The following is a 20,896-nucleotide window of genomic DNA, read 5'->3' on the forward strand; positions in this document are numbered from 1 at the left end:
ACACACACACACACACACACACACACACACACACACACACACACACAGGTCTTACCCAGTCTGCTTGGGGTAGATACTGCAGTTTGTGTGTGACCAACACCACCGTCCTCTTCTCCTCTCTCAGGAGCTTGAGGATGCCGTCCTGCATCAGATGGTCACTCAGATGGATGTCTAAGGCAGAGAATGGGTCATCCTAAAAAAATGCAGAAACAGACAATTATACATTAAATAGGTACTGGGTAAGAATAAGTATTTTTCTGCCGCATTAAATATCAATGACTTAATAAGCATCAATCAAAGTTGAAGTTTGGAAAGCTTCTATTTATTAGGAGTTTATTTTAATATATTTATTTATTTTAAGAACTCAGATTATTTACTTGTGGACTGTGTGTATGTGTGGTTTGAGTAGATTTGACTGACAGTGGTCTGACTAATGCACAGAAATAAATTACTTTGATTGATCGTTTTATTTCTCAAGAAAAAATGCCCAAAATTCAGTGGTCCCAGTTTTTTTTAAATATGAGTATTGGTCGTCTTTCGTCTTTCTTTTCTTTAGAATAAAGTCAGAAAAAACAAGCAAATTGACAACATCACATGTGGCCTCTGAGAAATTTTGAATCCCATTTTTTTTCTTTCATAGACTAAACGATTTAGTGAGAAATTAATCTGCAGATCAATTGATAATGAAGCCGTGACTACAAACATGTAATACAAAGTGATTATTAATATCTGAGAGGCAGTAAAATTCATCAGGAACTGACACTTCCAACTCTCAGTTGAAAGTTGCTTTGAGCTTCTCAGCCCTGCAGTTGAGCTTAAGAGAGTGTGTTGCTATTTTTGTCACGTAAGGCATCAGCAATAGTATCACATCTGCGTCTTCAGGTAAAGCTCCACAATGTTTCACTGTGAATACCGATAGACTGTCTACTAACAAGGTTAGTTAAGTGCAATCCAACAACTGAAATCATTCTTTTGATCGACGATGCGTGTGTGAAGACAAAGACTCACCAGAAACACCACGTTGGTCTGTTGGTACAAGGCTCTAGCTACGCTGATGCGCTGTTTCTGTCCCCCTGACAGGATGATACCCTGCACCAGAGGGCAGAAAACTTTATTACAAGTTTTACAACAAAGAGGATTGAACAACATGATTACACCCATAAATGTGTGTGGCGGTTGCCTCCAGAGTAACAAAGGAGATCACGGCTTATTTCCCGCATTACTGGTGCATGACGGAATCCAACATGACAGTGCTTCGGCTGAACAAGGTCAGTCCAGCTCCCTACACACATACATTAAATCCTGGTTGCACAATAGCGATGAGAAATGATTCTGCAGTACAGGGAGCCACAGTGGGAGCTACGGACAGGTCTGGATTTTTTTGTTTGTTTGTTTAGATCTGTAAAATAAAAAGACCACAGAGGAAGAAAAGAAAATCATTAACTTTACTGACCCGCTCACCGATCTCTGTCTGGTCCCCCTGTGGAAGGATGTCGATGTCAGGCTGAAGAGAGCAGGCTTCTATGACAGCGTTGTACCTGGCAGACCGGAAAAGAGAGAGAATACAAATGAGGACAGAGAGCAGCTGCTAATACCGGCCAGAAGGAAACCATGGGCCTGATCATTATCAACCTCAGTCAATTAATTTAAATGATACATATCTTATATATAATTTGCTGATATGTATGCATAACGAAAGTCGGGACTGAGCCACAAACAAGAAAAACGAAAAGAAGAAGCACGTTTCAGCAGCCCCTGTGCTTTAACTTCAAAGATTCTGCCCTGAGCACTCGATCAGACTTGCTTCAACAGACACAGAAAGAGAGACAGATTCAGAGACCACAGAGACACACTGGGATCAAAACTCATTATCGCATCAGTCATTCATTCATGTTCTGATTCAAATGAATCGCATGCTGGTCATTAAAATGTATCGCCATCTCTGTATCATCCATTTGGTCTTGAAACTGCAGTAGACACAAAGCCACCCTCAGTTGTACATGACAGCTTGACAGTTCTGTAATTGCTGGAGCTTTGAGAACATTGTGACTTAAAATTTGGGGTCACGGGCCAGAATAGGTTGACTAATATTAATTAATGAGATGTGCCCGCATCAGCTGGATAATGCGAGTCTGAATTTAACAAATCACAAGGATCCATGCACCAGTCACATCTCTTGGAGCACAGTGTCTGAGCTGACAGTACTGAACGTCTTTTGAACAGGACATTGTAAGACACACCTTAAGGCAAAACTCTGCACTGTAAAAGGACAAGAAACGTGTAAAATACCATGTTAAGACTAAGAGCCATGCTGGCATCTCTGTGAGTCTGTACTTCTATCTAAATAACATCAGCACATGGGAATGCTCAGTGACAATGCTGACATGTGGATGTTTAGCAGCGTCTTAGTTTAAAGTGTCTGCATGCTACAAATGGACTATTTAGCTAATTGGCTAAAAATAAAGTGTAATGTTAAAAGACTGTAGAAAAGCCAAGCTATGAACATAGTCACACATAGAGGCAGAGCTGTACCTCCCGAGACAGAAATGATGCATCACGGCATGTGCAGACAAAATATTGATTATCAACTTTAAAAGTTTGAAATAACTGTGTGTTATTTGTGCTTGGGTATCACTGCAGCCAACATGGTTTCTGTTCCATATGGTTTAGCAGACTTCCAGTGAGTCATCATGCACAATAGCAGCACCCTGACTCTGTTTGACATGAGTGGAACAGAAGCTTAGTATCCTTGGTAACAACTGTGTCTACAGTACTGTAAAAAAAGGTGTTGAGCCCCCAGCATCTCTGTTTTCAAACACCTGATGCCGCCGCCCTTGGGTTCTCTGGATCTTACCATTGAATAAAGTCACAGCAGGAAGGTAACGGGGGTGAGCAGCGAGAAAGAGATGTGTGAAGAGAAAGACAAAGGAGACAGCGGGGAGAGGCAGCACAGGTTGGGCAAACATCTCCACAGTAACAAACCAAAGCGGTCCATTAGAACTATTTCATGAAAACAGTCCATTAGACTCAAAGAGAGCCGGCCACAACCATAGATCCAAGCAACTGACCTTTCAGAGAGACCATTTGTCGTGAGGATGAAAATTGTGAGCGTGAGTAATTGTGTTTGACTGTAAGTCATTAAAAGAGAACTTGTGTGTTTTTCATTGTGCTGACGCAGGCGAAAGCGGCATATGTTATTGAGCCAGGAGTGACAGAAACTAGAGAAACTCTACTCAATAAAAAGACAACTTTAGCCAAGACAAACCTGGCTCGGGTTCTCTCAGTGTCAAAACAGGTTATTTGGGAAGGCACACTGTGTTTTATTTTTCACTGGAGACAAAGTGTTGACTTAATCAGGCATCAACATGTCCAATTTACCACAGTGGCCTCAGGGAGCGGGAAGGTTATTGGCTCTATTTTGGCTTAACAGCTTGATCTGACAACACGTTGATTACTCTGTTATAACTAACAACTCTGAATGTCAAAGTGGTTCACAGTGGAGCACATCCACAAACTAATGATTCAAGAGGAACTAAAACGATCAAAACAAGAGTTTGCTTTGAAACAGGATGTTGACAAATCAACAAACTGCTACACTCAAGTTGCCGGTTCATCAGGTACAACCAGCCAAAACGAATGCAGTCTAATACAACAGTCTGCAAATAAATCTGTCCCTCTGTTTGCTCATCTTTCTGCACTTCCTCTCATTTGTGTGTGATGAATTAAATGTATTTCTGGTTGTTGTGAGCTGGTGGCCTCTGGATTTACAGAGATCCTATTTGGATCTGCCGGGGATGAATATTGTTCTAACTCACACAGGCTCTGCCCTCAACTAGACTCCGTGGGTAAGAGACCCTCCTACTGTGGTCCGAGCACACTCTACACGCAGCGTGGCATTGTCGGCAGCTTTGTTCGATGGGGTGAAAGTCGAGCACATATGTACGGCCGTGGCGTGGTCTCTTCTTGTTTCCCCAACTCTCTCCTCGAATTTCTTGTCATCCCTTTACTGTTGACTCTTTCGTAGAATCGTGAAATGCCCCCAAAAAACCTTGGCTAAAAAAGTAGCTCTGGTTAAGTCACATCTCTTTCCATTACTTGAAATGTGCAACACATTCTCATCAACATACAGCAGCAGCGGTGGAGAAGCTCAGCCACTGGTTTGGTGCGGGTATGAGGTCTTACCTCGTTGTGATCATGGGCATCTCAAAGGTGATGTTCTCCAACAGTGTCGCATTCAACAGCCAGGGCTTCTGGGAAGCGTAGGCCACAGCACCTCTCTTCCTACCAGAGGTTTTGAAACACATGCAAAAGTGTCGAACGATAAATACTCTGTTCTTTATGTTCAAATACTTCTAAATCAGTTTTTTTGTTTCAGGCAATGGTTAATAAACTGTTTAACCTCTGGACCACAGGGTCTCCTCAGCCTCAGAAGCTGTAGCAGCATAATAACTACTCGGGTCCATAAATAACTGATGCAGAGATGATGTAAGACTGGTGTGTTTGTGATGTCAACATATGCAGCTGAGGGTCGGTAGGGTAAATATGCAGAGGCAATCATTTTTCTCTATTATCGTCAGCGCATGAGGATTGCTGTTCTGCTCTGCTAATAATGGTGATGGGTCTCCATGGCTGGTGTGTAGCATACTGTTGTCTCACCTGATTTCTCCGTCATCTGCTGCATCTCTGTCAGTGGGACTGCAGAGAAAATATCAAACACACACACACACACACACACACACACACACACACACACACACACACACACACACACACACACAAAACATTAAATAAGCAATGTTCCCTCTGAGAAACAGATTATTGACTCCCCCTTTGTCATGAAATGATTAACAGATGACAAACGCACACGCACTACCCCATATACTCTTCCCTCACTACGGCAATCATGTATTTGCTCAGCAGCAAACATAAACCGGCCATCAACTGCCCTATATGAACACATCTATCATAAGCTGTGATCTCATCCTCCCTAAAAATAATGGCGCCACGCCCTTCCAATATTTCTTCCTGTAATTTGCTGATATGCAAAGAAGCATAAATGCGTTAGGACTCTGACGCATTCAGTTCTCAGAGGATCCGATTCCTCAGGCTGAGATTAGTGCGTCAACACGGGGTCTGTGGCTGGCGGTTCGCTGGTATCCTGTTCATCTAAGTCTCTCTCTGATAGCTGCGCTATAACTGCAAAGGCAGGGTGTTGAATGATCTGAGCCCACATTAAACTTTAAAAAATGTATGAATGTACGTATTTGCTATTTTTTAGAAACTTGTAGACTTTAACCAGAAACACTGATCTGACATTTTGTTTAGTTACTGGCACTTGAACCATGTAGTTTATAATTAAAGGGTCTGCTGAGGCCATCTTTTACCATGATGTTCATTTGAGCAAAAGCAATTGAGCTTTAAGCAATCGTAAAAAACTGTAAGAAAAAATAAATCTTAGAGTATTTTGTTCACATTGCACACTGAAATAGTTTTGATTCACTGTGCCCACACTATATAAATGAACATATGTGTTGTTCTCTACGGTTATTCACCAGACAATTCTTGTTCCTGTAAACACCCACACTTAAAATATAATGCTTTTTTTAAAAGAGGCATTTATAGTGTCCAGTCCACTGTTGTTTGTGTGCAACAGCTGAATTAAATGTCTCTCCTCTAATCAAAAATAGCACATTTATAGCAAATAGTATGTTTGCACTTGGAAAATATTCATTTAATCCAGGCTGCCAATATTTTGCAATGTATTTGACTCACTTCTGCCCTCAGATGTTCATTCAGGTTTGAAATGGTCCTTTAAGGCACATCTAAAAAAGCATGATGGCACTGATTTATATTAAGATTTGGATGCTTTTTTACATTTTTCTCTGACTTACCTTTCATCTCCCTCAGACTTCATTGGCAGGCTGCAGAAAATATAGGAAGGAAATATATAAATGGAAGTGTGTCTAACAATTCTGCATTTCTTGCAATACAATGTAAACCTTCATATGCCAGCAGAGAATATTTATGAAGTCTGGTTATGTAATTAAAAAAGGCATTGAAACTCTCACAGAAACTCTTATTTTTAGAATCAAATGCCTCAAAGTGTACACATACAATACACAAACACACACTCACTCACACACACACACACACACACACACACACACATAACCATTCACATTCAGACTTGTAACATCTAAATTCATTGAGATCTGATTTGCTGTTTGGAGCTTTGCACATGCTCAGTAGAAACTGCGGTGTATTTTTAGGTTTCCCAAGTTGACACCTCTCTAGTCCTGAGAAGCTTTAAGAACACAGCTGTTAGGAAGGAAACTGGTGACTGATATTTAAGAAGCTGTAACATGCCTCAAGCATACATAAACACCCCTGTGTGCACTACTGACTGTAAGATAAAGACACTGAAGTGAATGATGTCGGCAAAAAATGTATGCAACATGTTAAAATATAATGCACATTTTTGCATTTAGCTGTACATATTTTCATTTATTTACTATATTATATATATTTATATATATATGCATAATTGTTTTTGTTATAAAATTCAAAAAAACTGACTTTCTAGTATTAATTTATTTCCGTTGTTAGTTTTTCCCTAAAATATCAGTGTTGAGTTTTTGGGCTCCAGTTGAATTAGTTTTAAGCAATTCAGTAATTTTATTCTTAATTTTAAAAAACATGAAAAAGTAGAGACCGTAGGATAGGATCACACCAGCTGCGATGCAAAATCTGGCCTTAGGCGTAAAGTTCCTACGCTACTTCCTGCGCTCAACCTTTATTTTGATCTCAGCTACACACCTGTAAAGTTCTGTGACTGCCTCTTGCACAGTTGCAAAGCTGTGATGGTGAAAAGCTGTCCACAGACAAATACACTGTCAAAGAACTCAAAACTGCTTCTGTGGGTTCCAGCTACAGTAGGTGTCTCCAGGACCACATTTACCTACGATGACACACGGACTCACAAGGTGAAAACAATACCAGCTTCGCTGTCGTGGATAGGAAAAATCCATTTGATTTTCCATCCATTTGATAAAAAAGAAAACAAGAGAATCACAAAATGCAAAGAGCAATTCAGTACTGCTATGTAGGTTGGCTTTCTATATCCGTGCATCAACACATCTCAAGGAACAAATCTGTGCCTGGTTTTCCTGAAAGGAGGGAATCTGTCTCGAATTACAGGTATTCGTTTTACGAAGATGATGCAATGGCAAGTGGCAAGAGTATAAATACATAATCTAAAGACAACAAAAATGCTTTAGTCATTATGTTAAACGTTCTGTCAAAGTCATTTTTTTTCAATCAGATTTGAGCATTGTGGAAAATTAATACTCTAAAGAAGGTCTGAAAATAGTGATACGATTACAACATAAAAATCCTCACTTCAAATATCAAATCAACTTTTTGAGGGGGATGGACATTTCCTCGATTATCAAGGATAAACAATGTTGAAAAAAACAATGAAAGTACCCCTTGAGGAAATGACCTCATCACCTAATGGCTCTTGAAAGACACTGAAGCGTGATGGAGGGCTGATTGTCTTTATCCTGCAGACACGGTAAAGAGAGGGGAATCGTGCTGACAACTTTCATCTCTGACTGAAGTAGTGAGGGCTGTACCCCCTCCTGCCAATCAGCACCTCAAAGTTACGTAAGAGGAGAATTCATTAGGGATTCACACGAGACAGTTTCAATCAGCAGCAAGAAAAACTCAAGTCTAAACATCAAAGCCAGGCTGAGGAACTTCCCACGATTTCTAACTGTCATTAATTAACTTAAACGCCCATTTAAAACTTTAAGTTTCCATAATGATGCCAGGGAGTAATGGTGCATGTTCATTGTGATGACCACGCCTTATAATTACTGCCCCATTTGTCAACATCCATTCACTTTACTCTCTTAAAGAAGGCCTTTTCTTCACTCGCTTTTCTTGTTTTTTTAGCTCAATAACTGAAACCCAGCTACAAACAATATATTTTGGAGTTAAGTGCTTGTTTCACCCTCTATTTTGGCATCACATCCAGTTGATGTGATGCAGCTTAATACTTCAGCAGGCACGGTTTGGGGTCACATCCTCGCTATACAACTGGCTGTGATGCCCAGTTTGGAGACTCTGGAGCTAACTGTAAACAGGGTATCCAACTGCTTTGACCGGATACTGAGGGCAAGCTTCAAATAGTTATTCACTTTAGCGACAGAGAAGTCCCAGAGGCTCCCTGCTCTGTGCCATACTTGGAGTGGGAGAGCAGAGCGGCGATGGGAGCAGGTGGGAGCACGTGGGTGGAGGAAGAGTGGTGGGGTTGTAGGTTGAGGGGGGTCCCACCAATGGGAATGAAAAGTTGTGTTTGTAAAAGGAAAAGGAAAGATGCCGCCCAGCATGACCTGTAATTTTAATCTAACAGGTTTTATTTTATCAAAAAATAATCCAATTTTATTAAAAGCAAGCGACTAACACAGCAAATAGAGAGACTAAAGGCATGAAGCACAGCTTGTTCCCGATGATGTTGTCATACTGCTGTGTTATTGTATTGATTGTACCGCCCTGAAGCTCAGTGAAAAGCAAAGAAAAAAAGTGACACTACACTGAAAGGTGAAAGAAAGAAAAAAACTTTGAACACGTTTGAGATTGAAAGTTTATTCTTCATCTTGGAACCAGCAGTTGACTGAACAGTGGACCTTGAGGTGAGATATTTTTGTCAACTGATGTATCCAAAAGGTCAGAAAAATGGAGATCCATGGAAACAGGGCACAATTCCATCTGCTGAGGAAGATCACGTGATATGTGTCAAGTAACTAAAATAGTTCTACTTTCTTGATTATATAAACACATGGTGAGCATGTGTTTGCATGGTGAGCTCAGGCAAAGCACCGAAGACATGAACACCAGCCGCTGATCAGTTACAGTTGATTCTCAGAGCCACCAGTCATTGTTAAACGAGTCAATGCGGTGGTCTTCATCAATCTGATATGTTTGTACACTCATCCTTCTGATTAGTCATGCAGTTTACTTCTGTCAGGCACGTGCTGCACTCATTCATCTTCTTATCGCCTTTTGCTTTATGAGCATTACTTATCTCAGTGGTTTGTATCTGCCGGGTTTTGTTCTGTGCAGAATCTGTCGCATGCACGCAGACCATTACCCTCCCAGATATAACGTTGCATCCACAAATGTTCCTGATTTAAATGCAGCACAACAATAACAACAACAAACATGGTGGAAACATAAGGACAAACTCCTCTTAATCTGTCTGAATGCTTTCAGGAGGATGAAGTCTAAATGACAGCTCCTTAGTTTCTCCCTGGGTACAATCCAACTGAATATCAGAGGGAGTGCCAGCCCGGCCCTGGCATCTGGACAGAAGGAGGATCTGTGTGAGTGTTAGTGTGACTGCCAGGGACACCGTGACAATCAAGTAGGGGAAACTGATCTTTGTTGACAAATGGAGAATGATGGCGGAACTATCCTGGGGAGGTGACGAGATACTCAGGAACAGGAGATAGAGGCTAATGACTCCCAGAATGCATTGGGAGGGACATGAGTATTACGTTTCAGCTGAGCTGTTTCAAACATGCTCTGCTTCCTTTTTTAGATCCACTGGGTTTACGTCTGTTGAAACTGGCTATCTACAACAATAGATCAAGACTAAAAAATTCACTTCTTTGAGCATGGAGGTTTATTCTTGACTTTGGGAACATATATCCGTAAAGCTAAATATTTCTTTAGCTTTAGGCCTTGTTCAGTGACCACCTGAGTGGGACAAGCTACTTGGAAATTGTAGTGAGCTAAGCTACCAAGCTAAGTTACGGCAACATGGCAAAAGCAGTTTAACTACATCAAAGCTCTTTTTCTTTTTACATTGAACCAAATTCAATTTATTTTCAATTATCAATGCACACTGAATTCTAAAATCCAATCATGCACCTTACCACCAAAGCAAAATGCACCTGACTTGCACTGAGGTACAGTGTAGACTGAAATGTATTAACATAATGAAACTGTTACAGCCAGGGCGACTGCCTCAGGATCAATTCCTCTCAGTCCTCAAACTCTAACATCTTTCAATCAAGTAAACTCACGATGTATTCCCTGCATCAGAAAAAAGGCGTAGGTATCAGCCCGAGGATTGGTTCATGATGTCACCGTCATACGGTAGTGCCTCTGTCAGCTACACATGCACATCTGTGTGTAACTGTGGCGTCACGTACCGATCTTTAGCTGTTTTATTTCAGACTGCAGCATGAAAGCTCTGCTGCACTTGAGCTTCAGAAATGCTTGAGAAAATGTAGCTTGTGTGGACGCTACTGCAACTATTGGATCAATAAAAGAGCGAAGCTACAGAAATGTGATTCAGAAAACAGCAACGCTACCACCACGCTACTGAGAAATGTAGACAGTTAGTGTCTACACATATGAACATTTCTTATCATGTGTCACATTAACAACTGAGCTAAATAAATATGCTGGATACGAGCAAAAAATCTGAAAAAAAACTAACTGACCTTTGAGATTATAATATAAATATATGAAACTGCTCGCCACTCAGATTCAGAGATTTCCCGCCTGATACAATGGGTCCAGTAGAGATTTCCTTTGGGGGAGTCACTAGCTTAAAAGGTCTGGAAACACTGATTTAGCCCTTTTTCCAAAGTAACTTACAATGAGCGCATTCAACCTCCATAGAAATGTGACATAGATGTACTCCAAATTGTTCAGAGATTTTTTTCAAAGGACATGAAAGGTTAACAGTTTGTGTGGTGTGTGTTGGTGTCGTCTGTTTAAAGGGGTTTCTAGCCTGCAGCCACAGCAAGTCTGTTGGGATGGTTCCCCATCTGCATTTGACTGATTTTGGGTCAGTGGCGCATGAAAGGATCCTCACGTTCCTCTACACTCTATTAGCCATAAAAGCTGCAATATCAGCTCTATTTCACTGACCTACAAATCCATTTATGTTTTATTGCCATGTCATAGTAAGAGGTCTGATTGTGATGCTAATTGCGTTGCCTTGTCAAGGACTTGGAATTTATTGTTGCAAGGAAAAGCATGAATAAAAGCTCCCTGACAGACCAATTAATTACCAGAGAGGTTAAAACAGTATGAGTTAGAGTTCCACACAGGCCGAGAATGAGGAAGAAAACATTGACTTGATATCGATCGGAGTGGTCCGGGTCTCTATGAGAAGCAATTCTCCTTAAATTAACCGTTCACCTGGATTGAATTTCATTACAAGAATTGTGTAACATACAGTTCATGATTTCCCTGAGGGCACATGTATGGTATTGCTTTGTAATTACATTTATGGGGAGGTGGTTGATATACTGGGATGACTGTTATATATTTACTGTTTTTACCTATTAAAGGAGAACCTTCATAGAGCCTCATTTAATTCAGGCCCAGGACAGGAGACACTTCATCACAATAACTATCAGATAATTAGGACAAACAATGACCAGCACCATGGTCCTGCACCCATCTAGAAACTTTATGTTTCAGGGATGGTCGCAATTATTTTCACAAAGGACGTTGTTTTCCCCAATCAACTCAAGTCAATCATTCAAACCTAAAAGTGATTGAAACGTTTGAACTGAATTGCCCGAGTTGGGGAACAGACGGGGAACAGTGAATTTGTAACCGACCTGTTCCAGGCGACTGCTCCTGATACTCTCTGCATTTCTCCCAGCGCTGCCAGCAACAGGGACGACTTTCCACAACCCACCTGGCCCACAATCATAGTCAGCTTACCTAAGAGGTTTGAGAGGGAATAATGTAAACAGCTAAGTAACAGAAGGAAACTGGATACAGAAGCAAGTAGGGAGAAGAATTTAGGAGGCAGATTGTACATCACACTGCCTGACACTCACCAAAAGGAATCCTGATGTCCACATTAGAAAGTGTTGGTGGTCCATCGGTCCAGGTGAAATAACCGCTAGTTATCTGAGGAGAGCATAGCGCAGAGTCATCCAGGTGTCAAGCTGAGATTAACTCAGCAAATAAACAGTTAACATGCCATCCATCCAAAATGATGCAGAGTGAGGCCATAGAGGTAAATGTCATGTCGCGAATGCTAAAACTCGGGCATGGGAGGAGTTCGGGGAGGCCATGGAGAAGGACTTTCGGTTGGCCTCAAGGAGGTTCTGGCAAACCATCCGACGGCTCAGGAAGGGAAAGCAGGGCTTACCCCAGGCTGTTCTCAGCAGGGGGGGGAACTGCTGACCCGGAAAGGGGACATCGTCGGGCGGTAGAAAGAGCACTTTGAGGAACTCCTAAACCCGACCAACATGTCCTCTGCAGAGGAGGCAGCGCCTGAAGACCTAGGAGGAGGCTCACCCATATCCCTGGCAGAGGCCGCTGAGGTAGTCAAAAAGCTCCTTGGTGGCAAGGCGCCGGGGGTGGATGAGATCCGCCCTGAGATGCTGAAAGCGCTGCACATGGTTGGGCTGTCCTGGCTGATACGCCTCTTCAATGTCGCATGGGGGTCAGGATCAGTGCCCATGGACTGGCAGACCGGGGTGGTGGTTCCCATTTTCAAAAAGGTGGGCCGGAGAGTGTGCTTGAATTACCGGGGTATCACACTACTCAGCCTCCCGGGGAAGGCTTATGCCAGGGTGCTGGAAAGGAGGCTCCGACCGTTTGTCGAACCTCAGATTCAAGAGGAGCAATGCGGATTCCCGGCCGTGGAACAGTGGACCAGCTCTTTACCCTCGCAAGACTACTGGAGGGGTTCTGGGAGTTTGCCCAACCAGTCTACATGTGCTTTGTGGACTTGGAGAAGGCTTTCGACCGGGTCCCTCTGGGGTTCTTGTGGGGGGTGCTGCGGGAGTATGGAGTGCCGGACCCATTACAACGGGCAATCCGGTCTCTGTATGACTGCAGTAGGAGCTGTGTCCGCATTCTCGGCAATAAGTCAGACACGTTCCCGGTGGGTGTTGGCCTCCGCCAGGGCTGCCCTTTGTCTCCGGTCCTGTTCGTGACTTCCATGGACAGGATATCTAGGCGCAGCCTGGGGGTGGAGAACATCAGGTTCGGGGGTCTCAGGATCGCCTCTCTGCTGTTTGCAGATGATGTGGTCCTGTTAGCCTCCTCAGATCGTGACCTCCAGCATTCACTGGGGCGGTTTGCAGCCGAGTGTGAAGCGGCGGGGATGAGAGTTAGCACCTCCAAATCTGAGGCCATGGTGCTCTGCCGGAAACCGGTGGATTGCTCCCTCCAGGTGGGGACGGAGTGCCTACCTCAAGCGAAGGAGTTCAAGTATCTCGGGGTCTTGTTCACGAGTGAGGGTAAGATGGAGCGGGAGATCGACAGACGGATCGGTGCAGCTGCAGCAGTAAAGCAGGCGCTGCACCGGACCGTCTTGGTGAAGAGGGAGCTGAGCCGGAAGGCAAAGCTCTCCATTTACCACTCAGTCTACGTTCCTACCCTCACCTATGGTCACGAACTCTGGGTCATGACCGAAAGGACAAGGTCGCGGCTACAAGCGGCCAAAATGAGCTTCCTCCGTAGGGTGGCCGGGCTCAGCCTTAGAGATAGGGTAAGGAGCTCCCATTAACTCAAGTCAGTGTAATTCAAAACGACTGACCTATAATAAAAGTTTAATGTTCTGAATTGTGAAGGCCACTCTAACTGCCACATCAACACTTATGTAACCTGGAGGAATATTTCACCTTGTTTCTGACCAGGTGACATCTGGTGCAGGATGACACAATGTCCTTTTATCTTTCTCACCTTGATACAGATGTCTTGGTCCACGTCCTGGTAGGATCCGTCCCCCTCATGATCCCCTGGTGAGCTGTATTTTTTCCAGTCGTCCCTCGAGGGGCGCTTCCGGTTCACCACCTTCAAGGGCTGGAGGTGTTGGGACAAAGAGGATGAGGACATTGATGGGAGAGGTTTAGAGGATGACTAGAGGAGGGTTGTGTAACATCAAACACAAAGGACAAAGAGGTAAATGATGATCTCAATAGGAAGACAATAAGGTGGAGGAAGAAGAAAACATTCACAGCAAAGTGAGACGGCCTGGACGCAGCAGCAGGGGAGATAGTAAGAAACACATTTTGTCTACTTCATTGCCTGATTGAATCCAACCGAAAATAAATGCGTGTACTTACCACGGACTGGTATCTATTTTGGTTGTGATTGCTGGAGCCGGAGGTGAACATCACTCTGGGCTCTTGTTCATCTCCAATCTCATCACTTGAGAAAAACTCGCTGAGCTTCTGAACACTGCAGATTAATCAGAAAGGAATCAAGTCACTACTCGTAAAAAATGAAATGAATCTGTAGAATAAATCTATAGAAATATGTTCAAAACATACTGATGGATGGGCCATACTGTATTCTACTAGTACAGCAGACAGGCACAAGCAACATTGACATTGAATGAACTCACTTACCTTCAGATAACAGCATCCCTACTGTTTACTCTCATATTTCATTCAGTGAAACGGAACAGAAAATGATTGGAAAGCTTGGTTCACTACCAACAAGCTTTCACTTTCTCTCCCTATCATACACACTCACAAATCTCTACATCTCTGAGTCGAATCACTCATCTTCTACTTCACTACCTAAATAAGAACAGATGCTTCCCTGATAAAGGCTATCTAACTCTAATGACTAAATCTGTGCTTAATGTCAGAGCTGACACTGGGACTCATTTCCTTCAGTTAATTCATCTATGCATCCATATGTCTCAGAGACAAAGACATTCAGTATAGAGAAGTACAGGTAACATGCCGCACTGAACCCTGTGTGTTAGTTATATACACTGCAGCAGCGACACCAATGTGAAGAGTTTAATCAACAGCAAGATTAAATGAGAATGGCACTTGAAAAATGTTAAAGTTTCCACAGGAAGATTGACTGATACTATTATTCAGCACTAAATGTCAACTTGAACAACTGAAATCTAATGAGATATATTTAAAGTTGCACAATGACTTTGTATTTACCATATTAGTTTATTAGCTGTTTTCTACAAAGAGACATTTTCTCATGTTGAGGTCTGAAGATGAATCTAAACTGTTAGTTTTTATTTTATTTTATTTTTTTTATCCCTGGTGTTTGACAAAGTGTGTCGGATCACACAGCCCCGAAATAGACATCTCAAAGGATCAAAGGCAGCTTCCACATTCCAAAAAGAAAAGACACTCTAGTTAAAATAAGGTGCTTACACCAGCACAGTTACGTCAGCTGGCCTCCTAAAGCCCCATATAGAAAGTGTGTGACGCCAGTTTCCCCATCCCCACTCATTACACTCCTGCCCTGTGATCACTTTCAGTACGTAAAGCTGGAGATGATGCGATTTAAACTGATATGCTCTCATTGCCTGTACAGTCTCAAAGAAAAGAGTTCAGCTTCATTGACTTTACTGCAGTGGCGGGCGGTGCATTTTATACCTGGGCCTTCACTGCTGTCCTGCAGCTGAAATACCACATGATGGCACCGCAGCTATTATTCATTTTTAAGGCTGTAACTATGTACATCTTCGTATTAAACCGTTCGGTACGAGTCGTTTGAATAATGCTAGAGCATTTAGAAAATGCAAAAGCCTAAATTCAGGAAAATATAATGTTCTCAGCTGGTCTGGCTGTGGGATCCACCATCATTCCTTAATGGCAAGCCAAAAGAGCCCAAAGAGATTATCATAGGATTTTACTTTCACAAGTTCAATGTTGAACGCACTGCTCTGTAATGTCTTTCCTCGTCTCAGCCCCCTGTGTCATGGTGTGTGGTACATCTCACTCGGGTCAGAATGCCCATATTTGATTGGCTGAGCTGCATCACGTGATGTGATTCACTACCCGACAGCCTCTGCTGTTAAGTTTCGTTTCACGATTCACGTGCTTGCCCACTGACCAATCACAGCACACTCTGCACCTCGCGGCAGAGCTACACATGGACACTGAGCGGCATGTAATGCTGATGTCATTATAGGCCGGCTAGCAGGTGCTGACACGTCAAAGAATACGCCCAACATGTCAAACTAAAGATCTGATTGGTTGAAGACTATGACAATCAACAATATCGTCCCCATTCACTTAAACTGCACTGGATGCACTTGTGAGTCTGCAGGCCTCTGGCTCTGTTCTTACCTAGAAACACAGAGGTGAAATCTGATTGGATAAAAGCTCTACTTAAAACAAGCTGCACTGGAAGCAGAGCAACTGAGGAAGACAGTAGCTGTGCAATGAGAAAATAAGGTAATGGGAAAAATATTTTTATAAATTATAATACATGTAGTGTATTTAAGAAAAATTATTAAATTATAAAATAGATATAACTTTGTGATTCTGTTTAGGCCAGCAGAGAAGGCCTTGCACCACTGCTTTACTGTATGAGACATCCTTAGAGGACAATAAATCCATCTTTATCTCCGCCGGGAGAATCATGTGATCGCTCGAGTGTGTGTGTGTGTGTGTGTGTGTGTGTGTGTGTGTGTGTGTCTGTGTGTGTGCGTGTGTGTGTGCGTGTGAGAGAGTGAGTACCACTGTCTAATCTCACATCCTGCTGCAGCAAACTGGTTGGTCAGTTATGGCTACATGCTCAAGGAACTCTTGTGGTTGCGGTGACTCACACTTCCTCAAAACAACTTTTATCGCCTGTTTTATTTGACTGCCTGCTGAAAATTCTATATTTTTGTCTCATTTCACCGTCTAGCTATATTTGGAAAGTGAATACCTAAATTCTTTTGCACATGTACACTCGTAGCTCAGGTGAAATGTTTTTCCCTTCAATATTGATCTTATAATTATCCCATAGTGGAGTACATAGAACAATTGTTGCTTTTTCTGAACACCCAACCTTTAAGAAAGGTGAGAGTTTATCTTAGAAAACTACTTCTGTGGTGTGCTGCATCCGTCATTCTCAAGTGCTCTTTCTTTATTGCAAGTTATTGTCAAGACATCTTGAGCAGTTTGGCACTCCTCTCTGCAGTTATAATCAAGGAAGGTTTATTAAGAAGTGTAAATCATCTTCATCACATGGTGGGTCATTCATTTGTGCAGCACCATTAATACAAGGAGAGAGACCTATAACTCTGCAGCAGCCTAATCACAACAGATGTCTTGATTCCCAAACTAACTAATTGTGAACATATTGCTGAAAATACATAGGCACGACATTCCAGTGCCAGAGACAAGTGCGCTAAAAGAACAAAGAAATTAAGCCCTTTGTTACATTGAACAAAAGCTGATCCAATAATGACTGCAGGAAAAGGTCAAGCATTTCATCTAAAAATGTTGCTTTGCAATGCTCTGTTCAGTGTCAGTGTTTCTGTTTCAACTACTTCCACAAACATTCATTCAAAATCAAACGAGTATTTCCTAGTTTATCTTGAGATTATGAAAATGTATTTTTGCTCATTTATGAAAAAAAAAGAATCTGCTGTAGGACAATAAATCTGACGTTGCTCTCTAGTATGAAAAAGATATTCTAGTTTCTCACCTAACAAGAGCCTTTACGGTGGAGCGCACCACGCTGGAGAGCAGGAAGAGGGGGGTGACCAGGATGTGAAAGAGGGACAGAGAGGCAAAGGCCACAGCTGGGGAAAGATCGGCGTCCTCGGAGATGTGAACATGAACCACAAACGTCTGCAGGATGAGAGGAAGGACAAAATGGTTGAGGTTAGTCTCAGCATCATGGATTTAGATCCTTAAACCCTTGAACTGCTTGACTGGCTGATGGATACTAACGGTATGTTCCAGGTGAAACCCCAGCAAAGAAAAACAGAAGTAATTATTTGGCTGTCAGCATCAAGTTGCTGTTGAACTTGAGTTGTCCAATGAAAAGTTTGAGGAGCTCGATAAAATCAAAGAAGAATCACTTGTCTTCGTCTGTTGTGTATAATCATCCCTCTACCTGGTATCTGTCGGTCTTTTCTTATTTATCACCACTCAGGTCTACAACCATGACAGACTTCTAGAAATACAGGCATGATTTAGTGTCAGAGAGCCCCCCCACTGTCCCCTTGAAATGTCACTAGACACTGTCTCTGCTCTGTCATTCACACAGGGGGAAGTCAACAGGAATTAATGATAGAGCTAGAATTCAAACTCACCGTCAATACAGCTGCGATTGGAATAGCTGCAGTCATGAAAACTGAAAGAAGAAAAGAAACAAACAGGAGGATGACCAAGATTTAACCCAGTGAAAATAAACAACGTAAAGTTGAGAATAACTATTTTTCCCTACATTCTCACTAAAAAGGCAGTAATTTGTCCATGTCAGCTCACAGATATTCTGTTAAATATTACTTGGTTACTTTGAATGAATCCTTGACCTCATCCATGACTTTATAGAAACTTTATAGAAATTTGAAACCAATTAGACAGACTCACAAATAAGTGACTCATTTCTCCCGTTAGATCAGCAGTCTGCAAGTGCACACTGGGTAATCACAGCATCCTGTGTAAGGGCCTCTGTTGCATGTCATCCCCTTTTTTTACTGCCCATTATTTTCTGTGACCCGCCGTTGTCAACAATGCAATACATTAAAAAATGTCATGAAACATTATCTAAAAAAAAATGAATGGATGTTAAGATATAAACAAGGATGTTAATGCAGTGACATTATCCTGGTTTCTATTGCTGTCATTAAATTGTTCTGTTCCATTACTCTCTGTTGTCAGGGAGGAAATTATGATCGCCCACCCCTCTTCACTATGCAATCATTGATTTTGGATTTCAACACAGTCTATTACAGGACTGGAGCCGTGCAGAGTGCAGCCACTGTTCACCTGGAAAGTAAGTCAGCAATCTGTAGAAAACAAATATGTATCATAGTGTGCAGTGATTTCTTAGGTACTGTAAATGGGGAATGAATGGAAGTACAATCATCCATGTTAGCCATGCCTCAAACATGAATTACCTTTACATCCAGTTATTTTTATACGTATGTGTTGAATTTTAGATGTTGACTGGAAATTGTGGGGTTCAATAAAGGTGGAACGACATTAGAAACACAAGAATCAAGTAAAAAGTGATACACTGCAAAGCCTTGTGCCTTCCCTGTAAATGTTTCATTTTTTTGCACACACATTTCATAAGCTCAAGTGTAAAAGATCAAAGTTCAGAGCAAAGTGCTTTACTGGATATGCATGTGTAACGAGCGAAGGCCTGCAGGCTGGTGAGCTCTTTGCTCCTGGTCCCCTCCACGCTGTCACAGAAGATCTGTTCCCAGGCGTACAGCTTCAGCAGCTTGATGCCCCGCAGCAGCTCGTTGGTCTTCTTCAGACGTTCACTGGAGTATTCCTGTAAGGGGAAAAGGGAGACTTTTATTAAACAACCATAATGGTTCATCCAGAGGGCGACATGAGCGTAATCACCTCTACATCTCTGGGTTTAATCCCAACACAAACATCTGAGCCATCTAAGCAAGTGTTTTCCCCTGGTATAAAGCCATGCTCTATAGGGCCGTAGGAAACAGTATCATTACATATTGCTTTGCAGCAGCTGGAAGCAGCAGAAAGGCGTGAGGCAAGATGAGCATATCTTGTGTGATTGAAATTGTTGTTGTTGTTTCTTCTCTTCAAATTAAACAAATGCTATTTTTCTCCAAGGAAATGATTGCTTTGAGGTGTCCAGAGGTACGTGTGTGTGCACGTTTGTGTGTATCTGGGTCCTTTTTTGTGATGTCATTCATTACCTGGTGTGATATGGATGAGCCAATATTGACCAACTCTGTTTGCAAAGTTCTGCATTAAACTGATGCAGCTCAGAGCCCAAACACATCGAAGACATCGTTTGCATTACGATTCAACATGTGAATATATTGTTGGTGACCAGACACCTAGCCAGTACATTTAGTTTCTCCATGATGCACTGGAATGATAGGTTTATAAAGTTCACTTGATTTCAACATATTATACCAAAACAAACTGCACTAGCAGCTCTGTGAGGCCTTAATGCTCATTGCAAAGTAAACCATAGACAAACGTTTTGACCTGATGACGATGCTCGATGAAAAGTCAGGGGAAAGTTGACAAAGACCTTGTAAGTCTGCAGCAAATTGCATGACATACCATCTAATAGAGATTTCACTCTGAACAACAAATGTCAACCTCATGGTGGTACTAAATGAAAAGTCGAGGGATCACCAAAATGATTTCATCCTCGGGGGTTGTTAAGACATTTCTCCAAAAAACAAATTAAATTCAATTCAGTTTTATGTGTATAGCCCAATATTACAAATATGCCGTAGAGGGCTTTATAATCTGTACAGATTATGACATCCTCTATCCGTGCACCCTCGCATCGGATAAGGAAAAACGCAAAGCTTAAATGTTGAAAATCCCGTAAGAAACCTCAGGGAGAGTAACTGAGGAGGGCTCTCTCTTCCAGGATGGGCAGAAGTTCAATAGATGTCATGTGTACAGAATGAACAATGTAGTGAAATTACAACATATGACAGAAATCATACATGTAATGAGAGTATAACAGCAGTAGTAGCACCAATAATATCAGATATAATAATAGAAATATTATTACTACAAATAATAACAGCAGCAGTGGATATAATGATAATGATAATAAAAGCTTTAATAGTAACTTCTTATATTATCAAGACATTTCAGTCTGGACCAAAAGATATCGCCATCCATAAATGGCTAAAATCATAATAGTCACATGCTGCATCTCTGTAGAAGAACAATAAAAGTCCTCACCAGGGTGCTCTTTTGTGTCTGGGACAGCTTGGTGGCCACAAAGTATTGTACAGGAGCTAACACAGCGATGACGGTCGCTCCAATCAAGGCACTGATTCCCAAGAGGTAGTAGAGCAGGATCACTCCCACGACAATCTGAGAGAAGAAAGAACATATCATTTAACCTTGTGGAGAGAAAAATGACGAATAAAGGCTTCAGTTACATAATGCAGACCATTCAAAGA

The 20,896-nt window shown here is 42.0% G+C and overlaps 1 protein-coding gene across 6 annotated transcripts in view; it reads right to left on the bottom strand.

Moving 5' to 3' along the window:
* abcc8 (ATP-binding cassette, sub-family C (CFTR/MRP), member 8) overlaps positions 1-20,896 on the bottom strand; it is a 50,609-nt gene that overhangs the window by 11,615 nt on the left and 18,098 nt on the right. For 4 of the 6 annotated variants that reach the window (XM_031870976.1, XM_031870943.1, XM_031870959.1 and 1 more), the window contains 14 exons: positions 20,673-20,807; positions 19,098-19,260; positions 18,068-18,108; positions 17,455-17,600; positions 14,118-14,232; positions 13,735-13,911; positions 11,874-11,946; positions 11,649-11,754; positions 5,892-5,921; positions 4,657-4,695; positions 4,183-4,281; positions 1,454-1,538; positions 1,009-1,089; positions 56-193 (listed from right to left, as the gene is read on the bottom strand). In XM_031870976.1, coding sequence (XP_031726836.1) covers positions 56-193; positions 1,009-1,089; positions 1,454-1,538; positions 4,183-4,281; positions 4,657-4,695; positions 5,892-5,921; positions 11,649-11,754; positions 11,874-11,946; positions 13,735-13,911; positions 14,118-14,232; positions 17,455-17,600; positions 18,068-18,108; positions 19,098-19,260; positions 20,673-20,807 — 1,428 coding nt within the window. The remainder of the gene's footprint in view (positions 1-55; positions 194-1,008; positions 1,090-1,453; positions 1,539-4,182; positions 4,282-4,656; positions 4,696-5,891; positions 5,922-11,648; positions 11,755-11,873; positions 11,947-13,734; positions 13,912-14,117; positions 14,233-17,454; positions 17,601-18,067; positions 18,109-19,097; positions 19,261-20,672; positions 20,808-20,896) is intronic. The other 2 variants (XM_031870951.1, XM_031870968.1) reach the window with 1 other exon arrangement.

Source organism: Anarrhichthys ocellatus, unplaced genomic scaffold (genome assembly GCF_004355925.1).
Source record: "Anarrhichthys ocellatus isolate YVR2014 unplaced genomic scaffold, GSC_Weel_1.0 scaffold2, whole genome shotgun sequence".
Classification (NCBI taxonomy): Eukaryota; Metazoa; Chordata; class Actinopteri; order Perciformes; family Anarhichadidae; genus Anarrhichthys; species Anarrhichthys ocellatus.